Here is a 25,909-nt window from a genome sequence, read left to right as displayed (position 1 = left end):
CATGACATTCTTCAAAACCTAAATTAAAGAAAAAGTATTAAAGTAGTGCTAATTATTTTTGTTGTTACTGCTTCCAATACAAAAAGAAGCCTTGATGATGAATGACGGTAGCAAAATGTACATTTACAAATTTAGGCAACATAAGGTCCAATATACACTTTGATAAATACCTTTGTACCTAGTTTTGTTGTAATGCACAGAAAATAATGTTGTTGTAGCATCTAATATTATTTACTTTATATATTGTTAAATCTAATATTAATTACATTTAATGCTTGAAATAGTACAAGAAACTACTGAGAAATTGTATCTCTCATTCCTCAATTTTCTGTATGTTACTATAGGTTTAAATGACCGTGTGCCTTAAAACGTCCCTTTAACGCATGTTCAAACATTAAAATCTATAAAACGCAATCAATCAAAAAATAAAAATGCTGTTGGGAATGTGTGTTGTAAATAGTCATTTGATGATTGAAAACAAAAATGAGCATTACACACAGATTTGTATTCTCACTAAATATGTCCCGAAACTGTGATCTGAATGATTACCAGACCCCACAAAACCTTTGTTTGACAGGCTTCATTATAAAACAAAATCTCACATATTGCACTGTTTTCACACCTAGCTTATTTAAGACTTTCCCCTACATGCACAACCACACTGAATTTAGACCATAGTACACAGAATGCACAGTTAATGTTACTGTGTAATTGCATAAGGGGAAATCAGCAAATGTTCTGACCAAAATGTGCGTCATCACATCTGCTGCCATAACAAATCATTGTCAATATTGTACACTGTAGATAATAACTTATATAAATATTTTTATGGATAGAACAACACTCACAATGCTTGTTCTGCAGAAACTGTGGCATTGTACTTCAGTCTATGTGTCAACCACAAGATTGAACAGATAAAGGGAAAGTTTGCACGTGAGTGTGGTTTAAAAGTGCGGTAAAAGTGTTCAGTAATATGTTCCTCTATTCAAAAGTTTTACCTTTTAAAACAATAATAGTACTTTTGAAAAATATGTTTAAAAACATGTGCACTCTTCTGAGGTGAAGACTTCAGTCATATCAGTAGCCGAAAAAAAGCTGTTTTATTCAACATGGAGTTGGGCTTCCTCATAGGGGACGCCATATTTAGATCACATGACCAGTCAAATACTACGCTCTTGCATACCGTATACATATTCTTGCCATCTTGGTAATCCACCTATTATATTGCAACTGCCAATAGCGGATTTCCCCCAAACTAACCAAAAACTGTTACTTTTGCATGGTACACTACTAAAAGTCTTAAGATGACTGCCATATCAGCCAGTCAAACATAAACATAAAATGATAGTACACCTTTAAAGAGAGATAGTCACCTGTTTTTGTTCGTCCCCCAGACCATCCCACATGGAGGCCACTATTTTGGAAACCTCTCCAAATGTGGCATTAGGATTTTGACCTTTAATAGCTGCCTGGGTGTCTCTGAAGAACAAAGCGTAGGCAGACACTGGCTTCTGTGGCTCGTTGGGGTCTTTCTTCTTCTTCTTCTTGGGGGTTTTAGGCTTCTTGGCCATGTCTGAGGCTGCTCTCTTCTCTGCTCCATTCATCTGAAAGAAGAGCTCATTATTAGTAAACAATAGATATCTAGTAAGATTTAGTGATATTAACAAATGTATTAATGAATCATCTTCATAAAGTTATAGTTAGTGAGCCTAGTCTCCAATACTGGAGCTATTTCCAACTTTTAATGTCTACCGTGGATTATTTGTATATAAGCATGAGCAACTCATCATTGATATATAATGGTGTTAGTTTAGAACTCTTGACATTTTTATGCTGAACCAATTTTTCTGTGCACAGTAAAAAATTATTATCTTGCTCAGTATTTTTTATTTGTTTTTCAGTTAAATATCTAAAGAGCATTAAAACAAGACACATTTACTTGAGAAGCAAAATGGCATGGGGTATTAAATCTTTCATAGAAATCTAACAATATTTCGAGAGGTTAACTATTTAGACAAATTAACTATTTCGTTTTCTCTTTTAATTTATTGTTCTTACTCCACTGAAATTAGTTTTTTTAGTTTTAAGGATAAATCTCACTAATATTTTGTCAGATTTCTCTGAAAACAAGGCTTAATTTCTTATCTCACTTGTTTTAAGGATTTGTAACTATATTTGACTAAAAACAAGACAAATAAATAACTGTTTGAACTCACTGTAGATTTGTGAAGGATTTTCAATGTTTTGTAGACGTCAACTTTTATAAACGACACCTGCATTCCATTATATTTTTTATGCTGTGTCTAGTTTTTTCTGGATTTCTTTCTTCACAAGAAGGTTTTCGGTCAGAACGGCCCCAAATAAATTATTTTTTTCAATGTCTTACAAAACCATAATCGTAAATATCAAAACAGCCGCACTTTCCAGAAGATCAGTTTCGAGAGTTTTGAAGAAAATGTGCTGTATTTGGGCTGTGGAGAACAGAATTCTATGCTTAAGGAAACATGGCAATACAATTTGCTAAAAGGTCAGCAGTGACACTTTCCATTTAATACACTGCATAGTGCATAACTGTGCATGTGTGTGTATGTGAGAGGAAGATAAGCTTTTATATTCATGAGATCATAGAGTCCGTAACGCTCCCTCTCTCACCTTGGCAGCATCATCTGCATCGTCCTCATGCACCGAGCTGGAGGGGGAGGGTGTAGCCGACTTGCTCTCTGGTGGAGATGGGGAGCAATGGGTGCCATTGTTGTTGTTCAGCCCCAACTGATTATTGAGTTGCGATTGGTTGATAGTGGTCAGCTGACCTTGCGAAACCATGCCTGGTTGGACCCTTGGTCTAAGCGTGTCCATCTGAGGGTGGCCGCCATAACGGGAATCTGAATTGACCATTTGCTGCATCTAGAAGATAAAAACAAATCCAGACTAGAAATGAATGAACTGTATCTTTCAAATAAAACAAACCTTGGGCACTTCTGTTGGTTGCATGTTAAAAATTATTGAAGAACTGATCCTATTCTCACTGAAATTTTACAGAAGAAGCTCCCTATAGGTCAAACTTTTGCAAGGCTGTAGATATGCAGATAATACAGATGTTAAAGGAATAGTTTACAACAAATAGGCAGTCTGAAATGGTGGGTATCTTAAACATGCTGCCTCATAAGATATCTTGTTTTGGGTACATTCGATGAAGGTATCATCGAATGTATCCTTCCCCTGGTAGGCAATCCCAAAATGCACCATGAGCTTGGTAGAAAAATAAATCCAAGTTGGCAGACGAATCAAGATACATTTTGATTATAATTATACTTTTAATCCACTCAATACTGAAAAATATCAATAAGAAATTGTTTAATATGATAGAAAAATTACTTTTTCCTTCTCAAAATTTGTGTCTGCCATGTATATTTATGCTGATGAGAGGATTCTGTTGTTTCTCTCACGTCACCTGTTCTGAAATCAGTTGCAAGTCAAGTCTCCTGTTAGCTGCATGTGAGGAGTGCTTCTTGAATGACGTGAAGGGTTGCCTCTTATGTAGAGATTCCAAATCGCTCTCTTATGAGGCTCCATTTAGGTTAGCTGCTGCCATAGAGGCAGGAGACAGCAAAGAAGCTCACAAAGTTTTGGAACAGACCCAAACACCACACCTTCAGAAGGCTTGGAACATAGCGAATATAGTTGTAAAAGTTTTTTATGATACATTTATGGTGTATTTTTATCATTTTGGAGCTTGAAAACCCCAGTCTTCATTCACTTTCATTATATGGTAAATGACTGTATATGGCAAAGTATGGCCAGGATATTCTTCAACATTAGGGGGAGTACTGTAAATAATGCATCATTTATATGCAATCATTTGTATTTTTTGGTGAACAATCCCTTTAATTAGAACTAATTTCTGCATCCATTCCTTGTGACAGGTTTGAAATGTCACATTTCAGTTGTAGTTGTAGGGTGTAGAAAATATTGCTTTTGAACACTATCTTGGGGATAAATCACTTCCGACAAGGACAAGCCCAGTAGATGTAGTCTGTCACCTGATACTGTCTGAAGCAACAGGTGACCCGAAATGTACCATACGCCCACCATTGTATCGAACACAATGCCCCCAACGGGTGGAGCATTGGGGTTACAGGCCACATGCATTTACCTGAAGGACAGGTGACTTTCCCTCTCCAACTCAACACTTCACAGCCACTGGACACACATTAAACAATGCATATTGAAATTTTCATTCGAACTGCCTCTTATTTCTAAGAAAGACTTTGAGAGCACTGAAGAATGCAAATGGTTAGATTTAATACAAATTTCTTACTCTCAAGTGTACAGTAACATGGAGGAAAATGTCTAATAATTGAAAATACAAATGAAAAATTATAATTTTAGCACTTTCAGTACAAAATGTGTGTGATGTTGCTCATGCAAAAGTTGCGGCCATGATGCTAGGGTGTTGTGGGTGGTTCTTCCACTTGTCTGATACATTCTGATCCAAAAATCAAAGTTAGGAGTTAGTTTAATACATACAATTAGGGATTTCTAAAACCCCCTTATTCTATGTATGAGCAATGATAAAAAATTATTATCGTTATAGTAATGGTGCCTAAGCTTGCACCAGTTCTTCATGGTCATTTAAGTTCATGTTAGTATTTGTGCAGTATGGTACATATAGTTTCCCTTTTCATTTATTTTAAGTTAGCAAAAGTTTTGTAAACTTGATTCATCAACTGAACACATTAAGTGTTTTTCAAAGGCATGTCATGAGGTGTCTGAAAGACTCTCTATTAACTGAAAAGTTCCGAAAGCAAAAGTTAGTATTATGAGATTACATTGGTATTCGCGCTGAGATGAGACTGATGCCATGTTGATTGGATGTGTACGGTTAATGACGTGATATTAACCAGCAATAGAGTGGAAAATCTCCAATCCGTGCTGTTTTAGAAGTTAAATGACTAATCATAAACTGATACAGGTGAAAATGTCATGTTCTCATGAAATGGTTGGAAAAAAGCTCACAATGGAAAACGGTTCAATAGAAGAACTTTTCATGGGTTCCATTACGATAATTATGGACAGGAGGAAGTTTCATTTTTCTATGAAATGCGTTTACCTTCGTACACACCACATTAATATGTTCTGTTTGCAGTACTCAAACTCTTCCCACTCAATTTCTTGAGAAACATTTTTATATTGTTGAGGGGGGCTTTTTCTTTCCTCTCATTAACCAGACAATACACACTTTTTGTCACAAATAGGGTAATAAGATAATGTGGTCAGTTTGTGGTAGAGAACACTCTAAACTTAAGAACCACTCATGTTGATAAAAGGTCATTTTTCTTTTCTTGGTAAAACAAAACTTAGCGGCAAGACAAGCTTTCTCAGGTAACTTTCACAGAAAGGGTGAAATCAAATACAACATCACATTTTATCAAAGCAGTGAATCAAATACCACTTGGAAGACTCTTAAATCCAATCTAAATTTCCCAATAAGAAATGTAAACAAATTTATAATAGTAACTTAACGGCAAGAACATCAACATGGCTGCTAGGCAATATTGAATTGCATTTGTCAGAGTGAGCTTGTGATGGTATTTATCATCTGAGCTCACCATTAATCTCAACTACATGAGGACAAAGGCTTGCTCTGGATGAATAGAGGTCACGTGACGAGGTCACAGACAAAAGCCTTAAAGGTTGCCTGTTCTGCACTTTTTAAGTTTTAAATAACAAATGCCTGGCTGGGATGCATTTTTTCATCAGAATCACTGACCCATGCTGTAAAGCAGGTCATACTCATTTGATATCAATTTCTTTTATATCACAGAGCAAATTGTAATCACACTTACAGGAGGGGAATATTTGCATACTTATCTTCCTATAGTGTGAAAAAGAGATGTATGAAAGAGAAAAGAGAACCCCAGCTTTTCCATGGACTCCAATGACATTTTTAAGGGAAGAAAATAATGTCTACTTTACGCTGCTGTCACTTCAGGGGCACTTTCATGTCCTTCTGTTTCCATTAAATAGGTATAAATAGCTTAAGTGCTGGACTAGATCAGAGCCAGTTGTTTGCTCAGGGTAATAAAACCACAGCCCAATGATAAGGACTTTTCCAGGCAGAATAATGAGGCTTTATTTCATGTCCTTTTGTTAGACTGTATTATCTATATATTAAGCTAAAATGCACACATTTTCGTTTACACTCTTGATCATTAGAATGTAACTGATTCATTTAATATACTTGCATAATCTTGGTTATTAATTTCTTTCCCCTTCAGGCTGTTAAGTTTTAGTAATAATAGCTTGTCAAAGTCTGTATGATGGAAAACACCCAATATTTATGGCATGCAGAAGTACATATGAGAAGTGTGGTAAAGGCACATAACACCAGCTGTCATTTGTACATGCCAGAGTTTAATTACTCTTGGATGAATTTCATATAACTGCATGCAAATATCTCTTTTGTCTCTTATTAAACTTCACTGTAAATGATCTATCCATAAGCAGTCTATTAGAAGTAACATCATGGCTTTATTAATTAATCTTAACTACATGGTTTAAGTAATGCTTCAGATTTGCTTTTGTTTTTCTCCAAGATTCAAGTGTATGGTTTATGTCAGTGCATGCAAATACTCGCCACTTGTTAAAAGTAACTGTGAATGATCAATGCATAAGCAATCTATTAGAAGTAACTCATATCATTTCATGTCACACTGCACTTTCAAGGTCTCAAATGTGGTAGTTTTGCAGTGCACAGCAAAGTACTGCAAAAACTAAAAAAAAAAAACTGTAGGCTTTGCTGCAAATATACAATAAATTGAGATTTATGTCCATTACTGTCTCTTTTTTATTTAGGCCAGTGCTGGATGAGGATTTAGTGGCTTTCTGAGCTGATGATGGACGATATTACTGCTCTTTACCGCTCTCACTCCCTCTCTTTTTCTCTCCTCCACTGTTAGCTCTGTTTAGATTTGTACATTTTACACACATCAACATGTGCTTATTTAAGTGGACATGTCAGTGCAAAGCGGAAAGCAAACCTGGCCTGAGCATTTCCAAGAAATTTGTTGCATTTAGGTGAATTATTGAGCTCATCAGAATAGAAGATAAGATCTCATCACTCACATCGTGTGTATAAAAAGCTGCTCGATTGAATGCAGCACAGAAGAAACCTTTCACTGTTCCTCTGGACTGGGAGATCCATTTAGCTATTCCGTTCCATTTATTTCCATTCTTTTTAATGCATCGAAGAAGGACCGTGAAACCTTATGAGATAATTTTCCTTTTAATCTAATACTTTTTAAAGTGAAGCACATTTCACTCAACTCTCTCCATTGGCTAAACAATGCAAGCTGTGAGACTTATAAAATGAATGCAAAATGTAGGAGACACATAAATGCACTCTCTGTTCCACCAGAGAAGGCAGCTCCAACAGGCTAATGCTGGGAGAAAATTAATTCCATCAGCTTTCATTCTCCACTGCAGCTACAAGCTCTCTGTCCCGTTGCCTGGCAACCATAATTCATAGCCGCTCTAAATGGATGTTCTCCAAGCACTGAGAACATTAAGGTGAAAAGAACAAATGCCTTTGTGAATCTCAATATCTTTCAGTGTGCATGTCACTCTATGTTTTTAAGTCACCCGTGTGTATTTTATTCTTTAAAAATCTGTTTGATGTACGTGAAAGTTTAAGAGGGGCAGTATGAAGGTACATGAGTGTTTTTCTAATGTAGCAACAATGAGAATCTAAAACATCAGTTGAACATACTATTATTTCTCTTGCGGCCAATATGTGGCAGTATTATTTATTAATTTCCAATAAATAAAAAAAAAAAAGCGGCTCCATCAAAGACAAATCATTTGTGCAAACATAATCATTCCGATGGTGAAACTATGGTGATAATAATACAAAAAAGCAACATAAGCTGGGCTGTTCTGTGGTTTATCATGACACAAATGCAAGAAAATAATGCTCAATATTTAAGTTTGGCCCCAAACATGGAGTGGTTGGAAAACAATAGGTGAGAGATGAAGAGGAGAAGTTTCAGTTTGACTCAAGCATCAGATTAGAAGCACATCTCCCATCCGTCTTTAACCACAGTCAGCAACAGCTCACCAGTGCCTGATATGCGTCAGAATCACATTAGTGTGGTTTCTTTCACTTAACCAAAATTTACGGTTTGGGTTTCATTTCTCCAGAAGAAGCAATAATTTGGATGATCAATATAAAAACAATTGTAAAAAGACAAGAAAGGTTTGAGGTGATTTTTATTTAACTTTATTTTATGTTTGTTTATTTATAATATGTATTTTTCATATAATATAATATATTATTTATTTATTTATTTATATATATATATATATATAAAAATAATGATAATTATAATAACTGAAGCTTTAATAGCTTTTAAAATAATGTAGAAAAAAGGATTTTGAGATAAAACCTGTGCCTTAATAATTGCATTCATTTAAATGTAAATAAAAAATATAACAAATAATTTTCAAAATAAAAATATCTCTAAAAATAATGTCTAAAGTGGGGGCCTGGGTAGCTGGTAGTAAAGACGCTGACTACCACCCCTGAGTCGTGAGTTCGAATCCAGGGCATGCAGAGTGACTCCAGCAAGGTCTCCTAAGCATTCAAATTGGTTGCTAGGGAGGATAGAGTCACAATGGGTAACCTCCTCGTGGTTGCTATGATGTGGTTCGCTCTTGGTGGGGCACGTGGCGTGTATGCTGCGGAGAATAGCGTGAAGCTTCCACACGTGCTACGTCTCAACAAGCCACGTGGTAAGATGCACAGATTGACGGTCTCAGATGGAGGCAACAGAGAATCGTCCTCCGCCACCTGGATTGAAGTGAGCCACTACACCACCACGAGGACCTAGAGGACATTGGGAAATTGGCTTTCCAAATTGGGGAGAAAATCAAAAATATATCATGTGGAAATTGTTGAGATCCTTTGAAAATTTGATTCAACATTTTGGGATTCCCAGATCTCTGTTATTTAGGTATTTACAGCTGCTCTACCTCCTCTGTATTATTTTTGTGAGTAGCACACACCTCCCTAAAGTGGCAGATACTCTGGGAGTGGTGATTATTGCTTTTGGAAAAGGTCATGAGGCATCATTGTATTACACCCTGCTAATTCAGAGTCTGGGGGATGGAGCTTTAACTTCTCTCAAGAGATTATAGGAGAAAGATTTAAACTTGGTATTGAGGAGGGAGTGTGGGCTAGGATAAAAAAAAAAAAGGTTTGCATCTAGAGATGCAAGGGTGCACCTTATGCAATTCAAGATTTTACATCAATTCTATTGAACCCCCTAGATTGTATAGGCTTGGTCTTAAAGAAACACCCAACTGCTGACGATGCCAATCAGAAGATGGGGACACAACAACTTTTTTGGTGATGTGTTAAGATCCAAGAACTTTGGTTGAAGGTTCAGAGTTTTATGTGTGATTTATTGGGCACTCAAATTTCATTTAGCGCAAGACTCTGTATTTTAGGCCATGGGGCAGTCATCAATATAGGGGATAAACACAAAGAACTAGTGTTATGATTGGCAGACAAAAAAGGGAATGGAAGTCGGCTGGAGCACCCTAATTTCAAGAATGGTGCACTAAGACAGGGAGGGTGGCGGCATTCAAGGAAGCTTCATGTAGAAGGCTGGGGAATTTGGATTTGTTTGATGGGAAATGGGGCAGCTATTTGGTGTTTTTGGAGGGCTCTCAGGGAGGGGCAGTGGAGAGAGAAGTTTTTTTTTTTTTGGTATTATATTGTGTCTATAATCATGTGACCACAGGGATGTTGTTGAGGGTCAGGATGGGGTTGGGGATTGGGAGGGTGAGGGGTAATAGTGGGGATTAAATTAGGTTTTTGTGTAAATTTGTTTGGCTTTTCTTTGTTATTTATATGAATCAATAAAAATTTAATCAGAAGAAAAATGTATGTGGACAAAAATATTTTTAAACAAAATCTGTGCCTAAATAATTTTATCATTTTAAATCTAAATGATAAATTCAATGAATAAAAACATTTACTAATTTAAATAAAATAATTTAAAATACATGTTTTTAGTGACCTAAAACAAATTCAAAAGTAGATTTTCTATTTATCTGCTGTTTCTGAATGTACTGTATAACTATATAGTACAGCTACAAGGCAAGAAGACTGCACTAGGAGGAGTGCCTTGAGGCTTAATTATATTTAATTAACTTAATCCAAATGGGAATTTGGCATTGTTTCACTGTGCGTTAAATCACATTAGCTCTCATTTGCTGGGTGCTATCTCAATCATTCTATGCTGCTTCAACGTTTTATAATCTCTTTTGAGGTATTTTATTTGTGTCAATTAAAAATAATGGTTTGGGCACTGAAACAACTTTGGTGTTGCATAATTTCGCCACGCAGAATGCATTAACGACATCTCAAAGGAGAGCATACACTGTTCTTTTTGTTTGCTGTAAGATGTCAATATTACAATGAAGGTTCTTCAACAAAGAAAGAAACTTTGTATTCTAGGTCACTTTCCATAATCAAGAAAGATTCTCCACAGCCTAAGGGCCCAAACAGTACTCACCACCGAAAGGGAGTTGGTGAGCAGGCTGCCATCTTGGCCCATCATGTTGGGGACTGCCATGCCGGGCAGGTCCATTCCTTGCAGGTGGAAGTGGTGCAGTCCATTCTGGGAGACAGGGGGGCATAGGGGATGGTACGATCCAGACTCAGATTCGGGCAAGTGTGCCATCATGTGTTCGGGAAGTGTGGGTGGAGTGATGGGGGGAATATTGAAGTCTTCGTCCCCAAGACTGGGCACTGGATAGGACTGTAGAGCAGAACAGAGATACAGACAAGACAAAGGTTATGTGATCTGTCAGAAAACTGATTTGCTTATCATTTATACTTAGGTCGTTCCAAATTCATATGACATTCTTTCTTCTGCAGAACACAAAAATTAAGGAAGAATGTTAGGGAATGACATCCTCAGTTGCCATTCACTTTTAATGCATCTTTTTCCATACAATGAAAGTAAATGATGACGGAGGATGTCATTCTGCCTAACATCTCCTATTGTGCTCTATTTAAGAAGCCAAGTAAAACTTAGAGGGTGAGCAAATGATCACAATTTTAAAAAGATTAATTTATGGCTTATATAAGCACTGAATGCTATTAGTTATAATAAACGTTATAAAGAACAAGGAACTATACCTTTTTTATGTCTACGATCATTAATTTATAGGCGAGCAAAAAATAACAATAAAAATGGTCTGACATTGTAAATCTTGCCACAACAAATTCACACTGCAACTTCAAAATGGAAAACCGAATGAAATTCAATGAACATTCTTGTCAGAGTGTCTCCAATGGTAGGATGAAAAGGCCCTCCAAACAGTTAGTTTGAAATACTGCACAATGGGGTTGAACTGTAGGCTAGAACTAGGACAGACTGTCCATTTGACACTTATAAATAAGAGAATGAAATGGGTTATGACATGAACAGAAAAATCGCTAGTTCTTGTTAAAAACCAACATTCTTTGATGTTCTACATTCCGCCACTGAAGCGAGTCAGCTACGACTATGATTCACGCTGTATCAATAACAGAAATAGGACTTATCACAACTATATACAGAGTAAATGAAACAGCGAATTAAGTACACCAAAGTATGTTGAACATTACTATGATTCATTCCTACAATTTGAGCCTTTGATGAAGTCAAATTATATGCAAATGGTCAATCAATCGCTTTAGACTATAACAAAATGCTGCTTTTATGAGGCTGAACAGTCCCTTTTGCTTGGCTGTGAAGTTTGCTTTGGCTGGGAATATTGCCTGCTTTCAAACAGTCTGCCCTGCGCACTGCCTCCTGCGGCCCTTGTCAGTTTAGACTGTGATGAAAAAGATGTAAAGCAGATAAGGAGATGAAACGCTGTACAAATCCAAGCAAAATCATAAATTATTCTGTAAACACTCCCTGGGAGTAAAATACTGTATAAAAATATACAGTTATCAGAGAGAGAGAGAGAGAGAGAGAGAGATCCAAGCTGCATTTGCATGTATGAAGTTAAATTATCTCTACCAAAGGCTCGTCGGAGAACATATCAAGCCATATTTCCCCAACAGTATACGGCCGTCTATTTTTAATTTAACTCTAATTGCAGTACACTTCTGGAAAAGCTAACAGCAAATATGCCTCTGATTCAGCTTGAAATTACGCAAATGATTCCTCTCTTTTTTCTTTTTTTTTTACCTTCAAAGGGGCTCTTCTTTTTGGGTGCTTTATGATCTCTAATACATAGGTTTTATTTGCAGCAAACTAAATGAACCTGTCAGACAGCCAACTACAGGCAATTAGGTATGAAATTTGTTCCATATTCAAACTCAACTGAAATAACGGTCCAACTGTTACTTTTAAGGATTGCAATAATCGTTTTAATGAGCTTCCTACTTCTGCCTCCAAAAGCCAATGTATCATGCTCATTTGCATATCTGATTGTGTTGTGCCTCACAGATGTCTGCGTTTGTTTTGTGGGAAATATGCTGGCATAATTCATACAGTAAGGCCCTTAGAGGAATATTTCTACTGCCAAATAAAAAAAAAGAAAAAAAAAGCGGTGGCTTTCTTGCAAGTAATGTACTTATTTTTGTAATTATTGTCATTGTAAAAAATTATTATATTCTTGTGAAAATAAGAAAAACATATAAAAGCAGAAGATGGATGACTGTTTTGCCCACACGAGTCAAGGTGAAATTATGTATATGTACTTTAAAGGTTATTCACAATGTTGGGGGTGTATCCTTTTTTTACACCTTTGTTTTGTGCCACTGAGATGCGTAAACAGGCAGCCATAAAAGAGAACACAGGAAATAAATAAGACTGTGCTGTGGTGTGTGGCTCTGAAAAACAGTGTAATGCACAAAAATTAAGAGCATTGCAAACATTTCTAGCACCAGCGTGTTTTTCATGAAAAATAGGCTGAAGGCAAAATACTTTAGATACAAACATAGTGTCATCAAATGCAGACCTACTTATGCAAAAACATTCCAACTTATTTGAATAAATACATTTTCTCCCTGAATGAATGACTTGTGCCAGTTATTAATTTTTTAATTCCAAGCTCTGAACTGCACTTGAAGAAGAAACATTTGAACATGCTATTTTCTTCATTATGTTGCAATGTCTGTGGTAATTGAAATATTTTTGTGTTATCTTAAAAAACAGAATCAAAAACCTTCAGGCTCAGAAAGTGCAGATTTGAATCGGATAAAATGAACATAATCTAAATAAACTGGTTTTCATATTGAGTCAAAAATTTGGGAAATTCCCCAAACAATGTCTGTACATTCAGATCTAATGTCATGTACCATTTCCATCCATAATTTAGCTTGAAAACCAAACCACGTGTGTGAGCTTTGTCTCTAAAACCTAGCTTTTCATTTAACAATAAATGAAACAACTGAAGACAAAACTGCCATTTCTGTGTAAATCGTTTGCCTTTGATTCTTCAGACTTTGCATGACACATAGTTTCCCAACTGCTGTCACTCGCAAAACATGCAAAGGGAAAGGAGAAAAAAATAACTTTTGAGATACAAAATGTGCCAGTCCTCTTCCATTTCATGTGACATAATTTTGACTGGACAACAAATCTCACAGGGAGGTGATTGCCTGTCAGATTGCACAAGGGTAATAGTGGGAGATGAATGGCAAATGAGCAGGAGAGTCATTTAAATCTACTATCAATTACTGATGATGATCATAATGGCTGTATGGAATCATTGTCTATGGGCAACTTCACAGTCAGCAGCCAATCAAAGCTTCACAGCGGGGGGTGAAGTGGGTGGACAGTCATGTATCTGATGTGGTTTATACTAACAATAAGGAAAGAAATGAGAGACAGAACCCTTGTGTTTTTAACATGTTGTAGTGAGTGGCAGAAATGCTTCAGCAGCAGAAATTATGCATTAAATGTAGATTGTTTATAAGCCTTCCATCTTGACGGGCATAAATCAGCTAGTCATTATAAAAAGAGGCGCACACACTGGATGAGAAATGTGCATTTTTGAGATAAGAGATATGACCAGAAACCACTGCTCTGTACTCTATATTCATTCATTGTCTGTACAATAGGGTAGACTTAATGTCCATTTCTATCTTAATGAAAGTTTATTTTATTCTACTAATTTTATTATTTAAATTAATTTTATATTATATATTTTAATATTTAAATAAATATATTATTAAAATATTATAATAAATATTATAATATTTATTGATTTATCAGTTTTATTTTTATAAAATATTATACAATCGTTTATTGTATGTATATTTGTTTATTATTTTGACATTTATATTATTATAATTAACATTTCTAACACCTTATATTTATTTATATATTTCTCTTTCCTATCTCTGTTTTTATGTGTGTTCATGCTTTGGCAATGTAATATGTACAACAATCATGTCAATAAAGAAATAAAGTACTAAATTGAAAATGTATATGCCCCATCATTGTGCAACATAATGCAAGTTTGGAAGATTCTTTTCTGATGAATGGTCTTGATTGTTGCTGAAACATGATTTATGAGACTTTTTCAGAAGGATATTTAAATGACCACTCCAGGATTGGCTATGGAATATTACCCAGAGCTCCATGCGGCACGAGGGGCGCTATAACACGTCGTCATGCCCTTCCGCCAATTAAGTAGCCAAAGAACAGCAGAAAGGAAGCATAAACAACAGTAACCTGCATGCACGGATGAAGCAGCCTTTTCATAATGCAATTTTGAATAATGAAGATGTCAGGTTAAATGCTACAGTAGTTAAACTTAATAAGCTGCCCCATTTTTTTCTTAACCAGCTTTTCATTTGCCATCTAGGCTGAGATTGTGTGAGAGAGAAGCAACGAAAGCAATTCAGCCTGTAATGAATACCTCTGGGAGCAAGGGGCGGTGATCATTTGAATGCAACATTCATTGGCTGGGCCCCCAAAACAACCTCAGACCTGCTGAGCAGCCGATTACTGTTGAGAGCTTCTGGATAAATGGAGAAGGGCTTGTCTGTCTTGTGCAAGCATCAAGGTCAAGCATTTTGGAGGAGGTTTTTACTTTGTCTAATGGGGGTGACGTGAGGGCGTGTGAAGCCTCCTTGTCTTCTTGTCTGACCTGAGCCATGGCATTAGAAAGAATATACACCCCGAGTCTCTTATAAACCGATCGACAAGCCTACATGGAATCTAAGCAATCCTGCCATTCACAATATTTTGCACATCACCTTTGTTTGTTTATTCACCCCTTCAGACCCCAATTCTGTTCCAGGAAATTAAAAATATATCTGTAAATGCAGCCATGAAAAAAATTCTGTTTATTTTAATGTTTCAATTGATATTTCTGGTGTCTATTACAATTTTTTTCTGAATTATGCCTTTCAATTGTTTTGCCGTATGTCATATTTCATTGCTTTATGTCAAAGGAAAACTTTTGTTCAAAAAGTAACAGTGTGTGATATTTGGAATTGAGCAGCATCTAATCAAATTATTTAGGAGACAAATGACAAAACCTTTAAAAAAAAACACACACTGGAAAAGCAATGTCAATTGAAATAGATGAAGGAAGGGTTTTAGGGTCACTCAGTATTTAATGTATTAAATTTTTTTTTTTGCTGACGGTTAAACTTTGAAACTTTGAAATGAAAAATAAATTCACTCGAAAAATCTAAATACTTTCCTGTGTCTATAGATCCCCCATTAACAAATAGACATAAAAAGTGTTAATATCCATAATAATAAAATGACACAGATCACTATTTTCCAATGACAGAAAATTCAATTATTTAACCTCAAAACTGTTTGGATGGAATAAATCTCACAAATATTGATACTCAGATGAAATGTCAAGATTAAGAGAAGCACAGACATTCAATAAAGGTGTTGAGATGAGATTTAGAGCCATCTATGGCCAAGAGGCATCTTCCCCCATCTTCCCCTACAATATGGCGCTGGGTGGACATTCATGAGCGCTATAATGTTAAGATCATATTAACAGCTACTACTTGTGCAGTCCAGGAACTGTGAGGAGAGACAACTCCCCTGTCCACTGCATCATTGCATTTGAGGGGCTTAAGGCTTATGCATGCATGAATATGCATTGCTGCTAGATTATGTGACTGATTAAAACTCACACTAAACCTGTCAAAACATTCTATGAATACTATAAGTTCTAAATGTATATTAGTTTGGCTCAAGAGAACATGTGTCTGAAACACACTAAAACACATATGTAAGAATGGGCCTCTTCAGTCTCAGGAGAGAACACAAGGTTAGTTTATGCATGTTTAAAATGCACAGCTTTCTCCTGGTCCCCCAAGAGCTCTGCAACATCTGGGGGAGGGGTGGGGGATGGAGATTCCTTGAGTACAAAACCCACACACCGATCTGACAACCCCCTCATCAGAGTCTATATTCATGTCAAAAACCATTACATTATTCAAATACATTCTGTGCAAGAAACAAACAAATAACATACCATATAAGTCTATACCAGGCTTAAAATATGTAGTTTAGGGATAGAATTAACATCAAATACCCTTCCTGTACATTGCTTTGATTGCATCTTCTATAACATGGATCAGATGATTTTAGCCAACCAAAAACTCAATGCAATATCAAAAAAATATCTTATCATATTCAAACAAAAACCAACAGTTGTTTAACGAACATTGCTTGCTTTATGAGTCAAAGTGAGCACTTTCACTTCTTGGTAAAGTAGTGTCTTTGAGTGTATGCCAGAAATAAGAGAACTGTGTATATTTTTAGTGTTCGGTGAATGTATGCTGTAGTCGGCTTTATCTTGCATCTCTGGCACACTCCACTTCTTCTTGCTGCCGCATTAAAATAAATAAACTGTGAAACAGAGTGCTTGTGGGCTGGCATGCGCTCAGCACTTCGCCATTTTGGGCTAATAAATGTGGCTTTTATTTAATGGCCAAGAAAGACATGGTTTTGGTTGGAAGAAGGGGGGAAGAGAAGAGATGGTAAGATAGGAGAGAACCTGTGAGCAGACAGACAACAGACGCGCTCTGTTCCAAGGTGGAGTCTGCGACCCGGCAAATGAATGCACTGTGTATTTTAACATCTTATCGATTACGTTTTTCTGGGTTGTTATTATTGCTATGTCTCACAGAAAGGAACGGATCTGCATGTCCAAAGCAACATGATCTCATGAGTAATCATGTATTCTTACGTAAAGTTTGGTTCTAGCACACATACTTTCTCTTACGTTTGCATAGACACGTACAATACTGACGTATTGACAGCATTTAAACGTTATCATTTTATGTATTAACACCTACAGAAAGTAGAAATGTTTCTGTGTACTGTTTGAACTGATTAATATAGAATAGTTCATAGACTTAATCAGTTAATTACATTTAATTTATAATCAAGGAGATTAGTTAAATGCCATCACATTTATTTAAAGCAGTTGACATAATAATGACATTTTAATGGTTTCATTCAGTTCTCTGTAATCATTTAATAATTTATTAAGCCTTACATTTTATTTTTGTTTGCCATGGGACACAAAAGGAATTTTCAGAATATGCCAAAAAAACTAAATAAACCAAAAAAAGCACCATAAAACAATAATAAAATGAATCCATATATTTGTTAGATATAATACAAATCTTCAGACTGCTTCATGTGAAGAACAGACCCAAATTCAAAACTTTTATTCAACGATCTCCTTCTCCATTCACCATAGCGTTGTCGCGCCCGTTGTAACAGTTTCCTTTTTAAATGCAAAAATTGCCGCCTCAAGCATTACGACCAGCGGTTTTACGGCAGTGACGTTGAATGCTCATTGTCTAATGACTGTTTGCGAAATGCCGTATTCTGCGATGTATATTTTTTTTATGAGGTATCACAATACATTTTCAGGATTAAATTGATCTGCCGGTTACATGTTTTATATGCTTAATAAATGGTTACGTTTAGGTTTAGGAGTAGGTGTGGGATTAGCGTTTGTAAAATATAAATAAACAAATATATTGTAACAATAATTATTGATATTGTACATTAATCTACTTGTTACATGTTTTATATTGTTGAAATGAGGTTAAGTTTAGATGCTGGGGTAGGGTTAAAGGATCTAAAATCAAATCAAATTCAGTCAAATTCATGTATTTAAATATATTTGTAATGGATTCATCAATATTTTTCTTTCAAATGTCCATATTGTTTTAGTGTCTAGTATCCAAATGTATAAAAACATGTACGTTTAAATGTTACAAATATGAACATACAAATAGCTAGGTATATTAATGAGATCAGGCTGTCAAGAGATGCTCTGATGGATAACAGTATCACTTTTTATCACTTCAAGTATGATTGAGGCTTAAAAAAGTATTGTCGGTCAGAAGGAATGTTCTGATGGAGAAAAGCCAACCAGACTTCAACCCAAAGATTAACACCATTTTAACAAGTTCTCGAGTTTTAATTCCAACCACTAAATCTTTTACATTATTTAAACCAAATATGCTCAAAATTACATTTTATTTGGAATGTACCTGTTTACATTTCTTGTATTCATTTTTATTAATTATATAGTAGCCTCATTTTTATATTTTGCTTTACAAATTTATCAAATACAAATCTGGGCTGGAACGATCCGAAACGGAGTTGCACCACAATTTCTTTAAGTAAAAAAAAAGGATTTAATTTGTTAATCTATTTTTGTAAGTGTTTGCTCCAGTCAAGTTTTTGTTTAATCCACTAGACACATTTCAGCCCAATTTAGAGAGCATATGCAAGCTTTAAAGTGGTGCCAGGATCAACACCAGATCTTCCTTCAAAATCTATATTTAACCTCTGCAAATTCTGTGCACAATGCAACAGCAGCCATCTGCAGCATGACCACTTTTACTTTACATATCGCTGTGTTATAGCTGTGATCTATCTCTGCACATATTACATCTGAATCAATACATTAAACGTAATCGAGCTCTCCAATCACAGTGACGACCACCTAATGCAAATAACAGTATCATTCATACCAGTTCACAAACCATGGAAGGCTTTAGATCTTTCATTTGAGGTAAGAACCAAAATGTATATTATTAGCCCAAACCAATAGTACTCTTCCCTAACTGGTCATATAATAGTCAAGATCCTTGCATTTGGCCTTGGTTGATCTCCAGGTTGCCTTTGGTTTGTAATATACAGTAGAGGAGATTAAAAGACAAACTGCTGTAGAGCATATTTTGCCTTCAGCTCTGGAGCTGAAGGTGGTTTTCAGATTCAGTTTTGGCTTCCTGAGTGTGAAGTTTAAAATAGACACATGGGTCCGTTTCTCTCTAATTCAGTTAATGTGTGTTTAAAAGCAAGAAAAAGCTTTGTGGCTGCGCACCACACAGGTCAAGGTGAAATCAACTGTTGTTGCCCATAAAAGTAATTACCTGTTCCCAACAGAGGAGAGAGGGAATTCGAGAAAGAGCGAGAGAAGTGTATGAGAGAAAGAGAGAACAAGATGGAAGAGTGAAGAAGTGAGAAAACAGTAGAAAATAAAGACTACAGAACAGAAGCCAGAGGAAGTAATATGCGAGTAGCTGACATATAAATTGTCCACAGACATTTATTTTATCAACATTAGGATTTTAGGTTCAAATGTATATGCATGTATCAGGGAAATTGGATCTCTTAGGTCCTGTAACTGATATAAACAAAATAGTTTTAGATGGAGTGTAGCATATCACACAGAGTACATGTCATTATGTATTAAGATTAAAAGCTTAAAGAGATCATCAAAGAGTTCACCAAATAATGAAAATTCTGTCATATATTAATCACTCATATGCTGTTACAAACCTGTATGACTTTCTTTTTACCAAGAAACACAAAATTTGATGTTAGGCAGCATATTAGTCTCACCATTCACTTTCAATGTTTCTTTTTTCCAAACATTTAGAGTAAATGATGACTGAGGCAGTCATTCTGCCTACAGTAACATTTTATTTTGTGCCAAACAGAGGAAAGAAAGTCATAAAGGTTTGGAACAACATGAAGGTGAATAAATATTCCTATTTTTCCATTTAAATATTCAAAGAGAAACATTAAAGTAGCGTTACGCTTCAAGACCTTCTAAGATTATAGCAATCCAATTCATCCATCTGAAATCAATGCGGCGATTAATGACAAATAAAAGTGTAAAGACTGTATGCAGCACAATATAGATGAGACACACATACAGTTAATGGACGTTTGTCTGATTGGCATTGTTGTGGGATTATTTACCCATGTCAGACGGGGGCCATCCGTGTGTACTGGGGTCTCTCTTTTCCAGTGGCCGCCGGCCTGTTTGTTGCTGTGCTGCATCTGGCTGGGACTGGCAGGCACGCGGAACTACAGTGGGACACAAGGCAAAGGGGTTAACTGACGCAAGCAGGATAACAAGAAACGATAGCACATGCAAGACTCCATTCAACGTTCATCACTCTGCAATCCTTTCTTTTGGCTCGGCGCTGCATTAGATTGTCAACGCATCTTTCATCTCTACCGGCATTAAAGCTACAGCAAACATGTAGCATGAGCAAAGTGACCAGAGATTTGCAATGCAGACAATGCACATTTTAAATCAATTTCTGTCCCTGTAATGGGTGGCTGCATAGAACAGTGTGCAGTCTTTCCTGTTTAAATTAGTATAAACTGAAACAAACAAGTGACCAGTAATTTAGTGCTCTTTCCTTGCTAGAACATGCTAAATAATACATGACTCAAATATAATTTATTTATTTTTCCTCTTACTATTGGGAGCCATAACACCACTAGGCTTAGTTTCTATCCTTGCCTTCAGGTTATACTGTAATTCCCACTAATTCTCTATATCACAACACATTGTGAATGCTTATCTGATAGCTTTTAGCACTAGGGTGAATCACATTCAATTATGTATATGTCATGTGCTGATCAGTATGCAGAGTGTTTTTAAAGGATAACCTTAGATGATGTGATTGGCAGGTCTTTGCCAAACAAACTTGATTATACTTCTGCCAGTTCATAAAGAGCTCCAATGTGTTCTGATTAGGTTTAAATATAAAATTTTTGAGTCAAGTCAAGTTTTGGCACGAGTAAGAAAGGTGTGAATTGCTCCTTTGCAAGTTTCCTGAGAACAGAGACCTATTAAATGTTACTTATGTCAAACCAAATGACAGAAGATGTTTAGAGCAGAGTGCCAAATCATATGGACAGTTTTTTTTAAATGTGTTTTATTATTAAATGTACATTTACAAATGGAACTATTACCACTTTCGTAACTTGCAATGTGAAAAACACAAGTGAGATATGGAGGGGTGGAGTAGGGGAGTTATTTTAGAGAGGGAGCTATTAAACAATGTCTACATGTCTAACAATAAAGGCCAAACTTGTGAATCAAAAACCCATTTAGAGATTTAATTGCTTATTGTGTTGAGGCACATTTTCAAGTCCCCATCATATAGTCTTAATATATTCAATAAAATATTAAACTCACAATTTTAAAAGATAGAAATCACATTATTTAGTTGTTTATTATCACAATTGAAAGTGGGGATGGGATATCTCATGATTCGCGTCGATATATGATATGAGGTTTACAATTCTAAAAAAATTTGATTCAATTACAACACTTAAATGACCAAGTATGACAGAAAAGTGTGTTTATGTTTTGAAAAATCTTTGAGGAAAATGCACATTACAATTTCTTCTCAAAATAAAGTTATTTTATACACAATTTAAATACTCAAAGTTTAAATAAAAGTTGTTCTTTAATCTTTTTCTATTATAAAAAATCTCAAACAAATAAGCATTCAAAAATAGTGGGCTACATTCAGGCTCATCAGGTGCATGAACATGCAATAGAATAGGGTTGCAAAGGTATGAGATTTTCAGTCTCCGAAAATATCACAGTATACATTTATATGTATACATATATTACACAATTACTATTATCAGTTACAATGACCCTTAAAGGTGTGAAAACAGAATGTATTGATTTTTTGGCTGAGCAAACACTTTATTATAATTGAAACTTAAAACCATTTTTTTTTAATGGAAGTATGTGCAAAAAAAATGTCTCCCTTTTGAAAGTAATTAAAATAAATAGAATAAATAAGAAAGCTAACAGAATTATAATAATAAACTGAATTATATACAAGATAATAAAATAGCATGTAACTATAACATGTTATAAAAAGCAAGTTAGTTCACATGTTAGCATAGCATGTTAAATTAACTACTAAATGAAAAATAACATCAGCTGTGTGAGCTTTTAAAGTAATGTCCTGTGATTATTAACTGTTAACATATACTGTAGGTGCGCAACAGCGCAGCCAGACTGCTCCTGTCTGTACCGTTAACTCATGGTTCTCAACTGATTTTGCTTCAGGACGCAGATTTTACATTGGAAATCAAGTGGCGACCCACCATAGTAAAAACCGTATCCTGTATTTAATTTATCCTGGGTCACATTTCCTTTATGTTGCATAGTTTTGTTCATGGTTTTAAAGTACAAGGACATGCATCAAGTGACATTATTTTTATGTGGACGTCAACAACAAAAGCAACTGGAAGTTTCTCTCCCCCTTTCAAAAATTATAGGGTGTATTTACTTATGAGCCCATTTTTATCCTGTTTGTTTCTAATTTCAAACATCATTCAAACAGAACACACATATTACACAGGAGGAAATGCTCCTCATTACCATGGTTAGGTGAGTGTGCTAGTCTTATATAATAGTAATAATAATAACAACAAATTATATTATTTATGAAAAAATAAATACTAGCTGAAACACATCTTGAAAAAAGCCACTGTTGATATAAACGAGGTCTAATAGATTCTACCTATAGATTATTTCATATGAAACTATAACATTTTGTCAAAATATAACAGTTCTTTTTACTCATGTAAAATCATGAGACCTATTTGTAAAGGTGATTTATAATGAGAGAAAAAATTTAGCGCATAGCACAGTGTTGCTCTTTTTCTCCTCAGTGCTATTTGGCATGTCAGGACTGCCTAATGTTTGAGAGTTTCAACTTGACTTCCTCCGTAACGCTTTAAACTAGAAAAGTCTCACTAGAATTCAAATTGGTCACATCAGTTTTGAGGTCTGCGCTCCGCAATATCGAGGGAAGCCCGGTTGTTGCATGCGCGTGCCAGAGAGAAGAGCAGATCATGATCGCGAGCTGCTACCATTACACTCGTGCGAAAGTGCAGATGAGAAGCCTTTAACTGATTGTGAGATTATAATTAAATCTGCCTCGGCAGTCCTAAATAGGCCATCACTTGGGCGGCCACCAAAATATCTTCAATGGGAGAACCATGGCATTGTTCTTTTCCTGCTGTCTGCGACCCAGTCCGAATAGACCTGTGACCCACCAGTTGAGAAACACTGCTTTAACTCACACACTTACTCACTTATGTAAGACCCCCTCGCCTCTCTCTGACATTTTTTTTCCGCTGCATGTGCGAGTGTGGTGCAAGTTGACGAGTCTAACAGGCAGTCGAGGAAGAAAGGAGATGTGTACGCACAGGTGAGATTCTCCATCCTGTTGAATTTTTTCCTCAATACCTTAGATAAGCAAATGTACATGGTATGATAACCATAAATTTTCATACCGTGGTATACCGTGGAACAGATATACCATTGCAACCCTAAATAGAACTGAACAGAACCGGTCCCTAAAAATATGCAAATTTATATATATATATATATATATATATATATATATATATATATATATATATATATATATATATATATATATATATATATATATTTTTTTTTTTTTTTTTTAATATAATTTGTTTGTCATCATTATTATAATCACATTTTAACTTTTTAAAAATATGTAAATTCTACATTCTATCAATTTATATTATATAATGAAACTGTATATATAATAATGATATGAGCTGTGTTACAATTTACAAGTACTAACACTGAGTTTACATTCATTTGAATAACAAGCGGTAAAATGGTAGTCACATTAAGCGTTGCATCAAAGTGTTCCAGTTTATAAAAGGAGAGTCTATTCAGATTCTTTATCAAATCTGTGTACAGTTGAAGTCAGAAGTTTACATACACCTTAGCTAAATACATTTAAACTCAGAGTTTCACAATTCCTGACATTTAATCATAGAAAACTTTCCATGTCTTAGGTCAGTTAGGATCACTACTTTATTTTATGAATGTGAAATGCTAGAATAATAGTAGAGAATTATTTATTTCAGCTTTTATTTCTTTAATCACATTCCCAGTGGGTAAGAAGTTTAACATACACTTTGTTAATATTTGGTAGCATTGCCTTTAAACTTGGGTCAAATCTGTTGGGTAGCCTTCCAGAAGCTTATCACAACAAGTTGCTAGAATTGGTGTAATGGAGTCAGGTTGTAGGCTTCCTTGCTTGCACACGCTTTTTCAATTCAATTCAATTCATACTGAGGCCAGGGCTTTGTGATGGCCACTCCAATACCTTGACTTTGTTGTCCTTAAACCATTTTTCCACAAGCATTTTTGACTTTATGCTTGGGGTCATTGTAAATTTGGAAGACCCATTTGCGACCAAGCTTTAAAGGGCACCTATTATACCACTTTTTACAAGATGTAATTTAAATCTTTGTGTCCCCAGAATGTGTCTGTGAAGTTTCAGCTCAAAATATCCTACAGATCATTTATTATACCATGTTGAAAATGGCAATTTTTGGGTGAGAATAAAAACGAGCTGTTTTTGTTTGAGTGTCTTCAAATGCAAATGAGCTGGTGCTCCCCACCTCGTATCCAGAATAGGGCGGAGTTTTGACATCTCTGCTTCAGATAACTAGACATCATAAGCAATATGACTGACAGTGAAATTAGTGGTGTTCAGCCCAATATGTTTGAACCGGAGTCAGACACTGATGAGGGAGAGACTACGTCAAAATTAACAACTTTGAGAATGAACCAGGAAGTTTCCAAATGGCTATTTTATTTGTTTTTATTTGCTGTAGCTTTTTTTCAGAAGTTTTGCAATGATGGATGAGCAACACACACACAAATAATGTTACAATGTTCGCTATGTGCTATAACGAAACAACACACACAAACAAACATGTCTGGCGGCAGTGTCCGTCAACAGTCATTGGGCAGGGCCTGTTGTCACTTTGTACAGAATCTGAGAACGGCTTGTTCTGAGACAGTGCTTATGAATAATGGGGATTAAAAAAAGGACTGGGTGGATTGTTATCATTATAGGGTGGTTGTGTACACACACTGCCAACACACATATATGTTCAAACACCATGTAAAAGTGAATTTTGCATAATAGGTCCCCTTTAAGTTCCTGGCTGATTACTTCAGATGTTGCTTCAATATATCCACACAATTTTCCTTACTCATGATGCCATCTATTTTGTGATTAAACACACATGCACACATGATCAATCCGTCTACTGCAAATCCAACCGCCTTCCACATTCATTTACATACCACAGAACACAGCAGGTGTCCTCAGGAATGCTAATTGATCTGTAGCCTCAATTCATTAGGCAAATATGTAAAAGGTCCCCCAAGACAACATGCTCTCCTCAAGCATGCATGTTCACCCTTGACCTTAATGCTCTGACTTCCATGTTTCACTTTAAATATTTAAAGAAGCTGTGCTTTTTATAGCAAGACAGCCATCTTTAAAAATCTATGTGCTGAAATATCCAGCGAGCAAAGCTTGAGTCACTGATGAAACAGTCTTTTATCTTGCTTCGAACAAGAAGCAAGTATCCTGAAATAAACTTCCTTCAGTGAGTAACGACCGTAACTAGAAGAGTGTTGCTCAGAAGCTGCCTTTTATAGACCTGTGGCCTTGTTTGCAGCCCATACTGTGTACAGATTTTTAATGAAA

At 35.7% G+C, this 25,909-nt stretch overlaps 1 protein-coding gene across 1 annotated transcript in view; it reads right to left on the bottom strand.

Moving 5' to 3' along the window:
* The window catches only part of LOC127644952 (thymocyte selection-associated high mobility group box protein TOX-like), a 74,365-nt gene that overhangs the window by 7,163 nt on the left and 41,293 nt on the right, over positions 1-25,909 (bottom strand). The window contains exons 3-6 of the mRNA XM_052128412.1: positions 20,289-20,396; positions 10,581-10,826; positions 2,653-2,904; positions 1,374-1,604 (exon numbers count right to left, since the gene is read on the bottom strand). Coding sequence (XP_051984372.1) covers positions 1,374-1,604; positions 2,653-2,904; positions 10,581-10,826; positions 20,289-20,396 — 837 coding nt within the window. The remainder of the gene's footprint in view (positions 1-1,373; positions 1,605-2,652; positions 2,905-10,580; positions 10,827-20,288; positions 20,397-25,909) is intronic.

Source organism: Xyrauchen texanus, chromosome 6 (genome assembly GCF_025860055.1).
Source record: "Xyrauchen texanus isolate HMW12.3.18 chromosome 6, RBS_HiC_50CHRs, whole genome shotgun sequence".
Classification (NCBI taxonomy): Eukaryota; Metazoa; Chordata; class Actinopteri; order Cypriniformes; family Catostomidae; genus Xyrauchen; species Xyrauchen texanus.
This window is presented reverse-complemented; position numbering and strand designations above follow the sequence as displayed.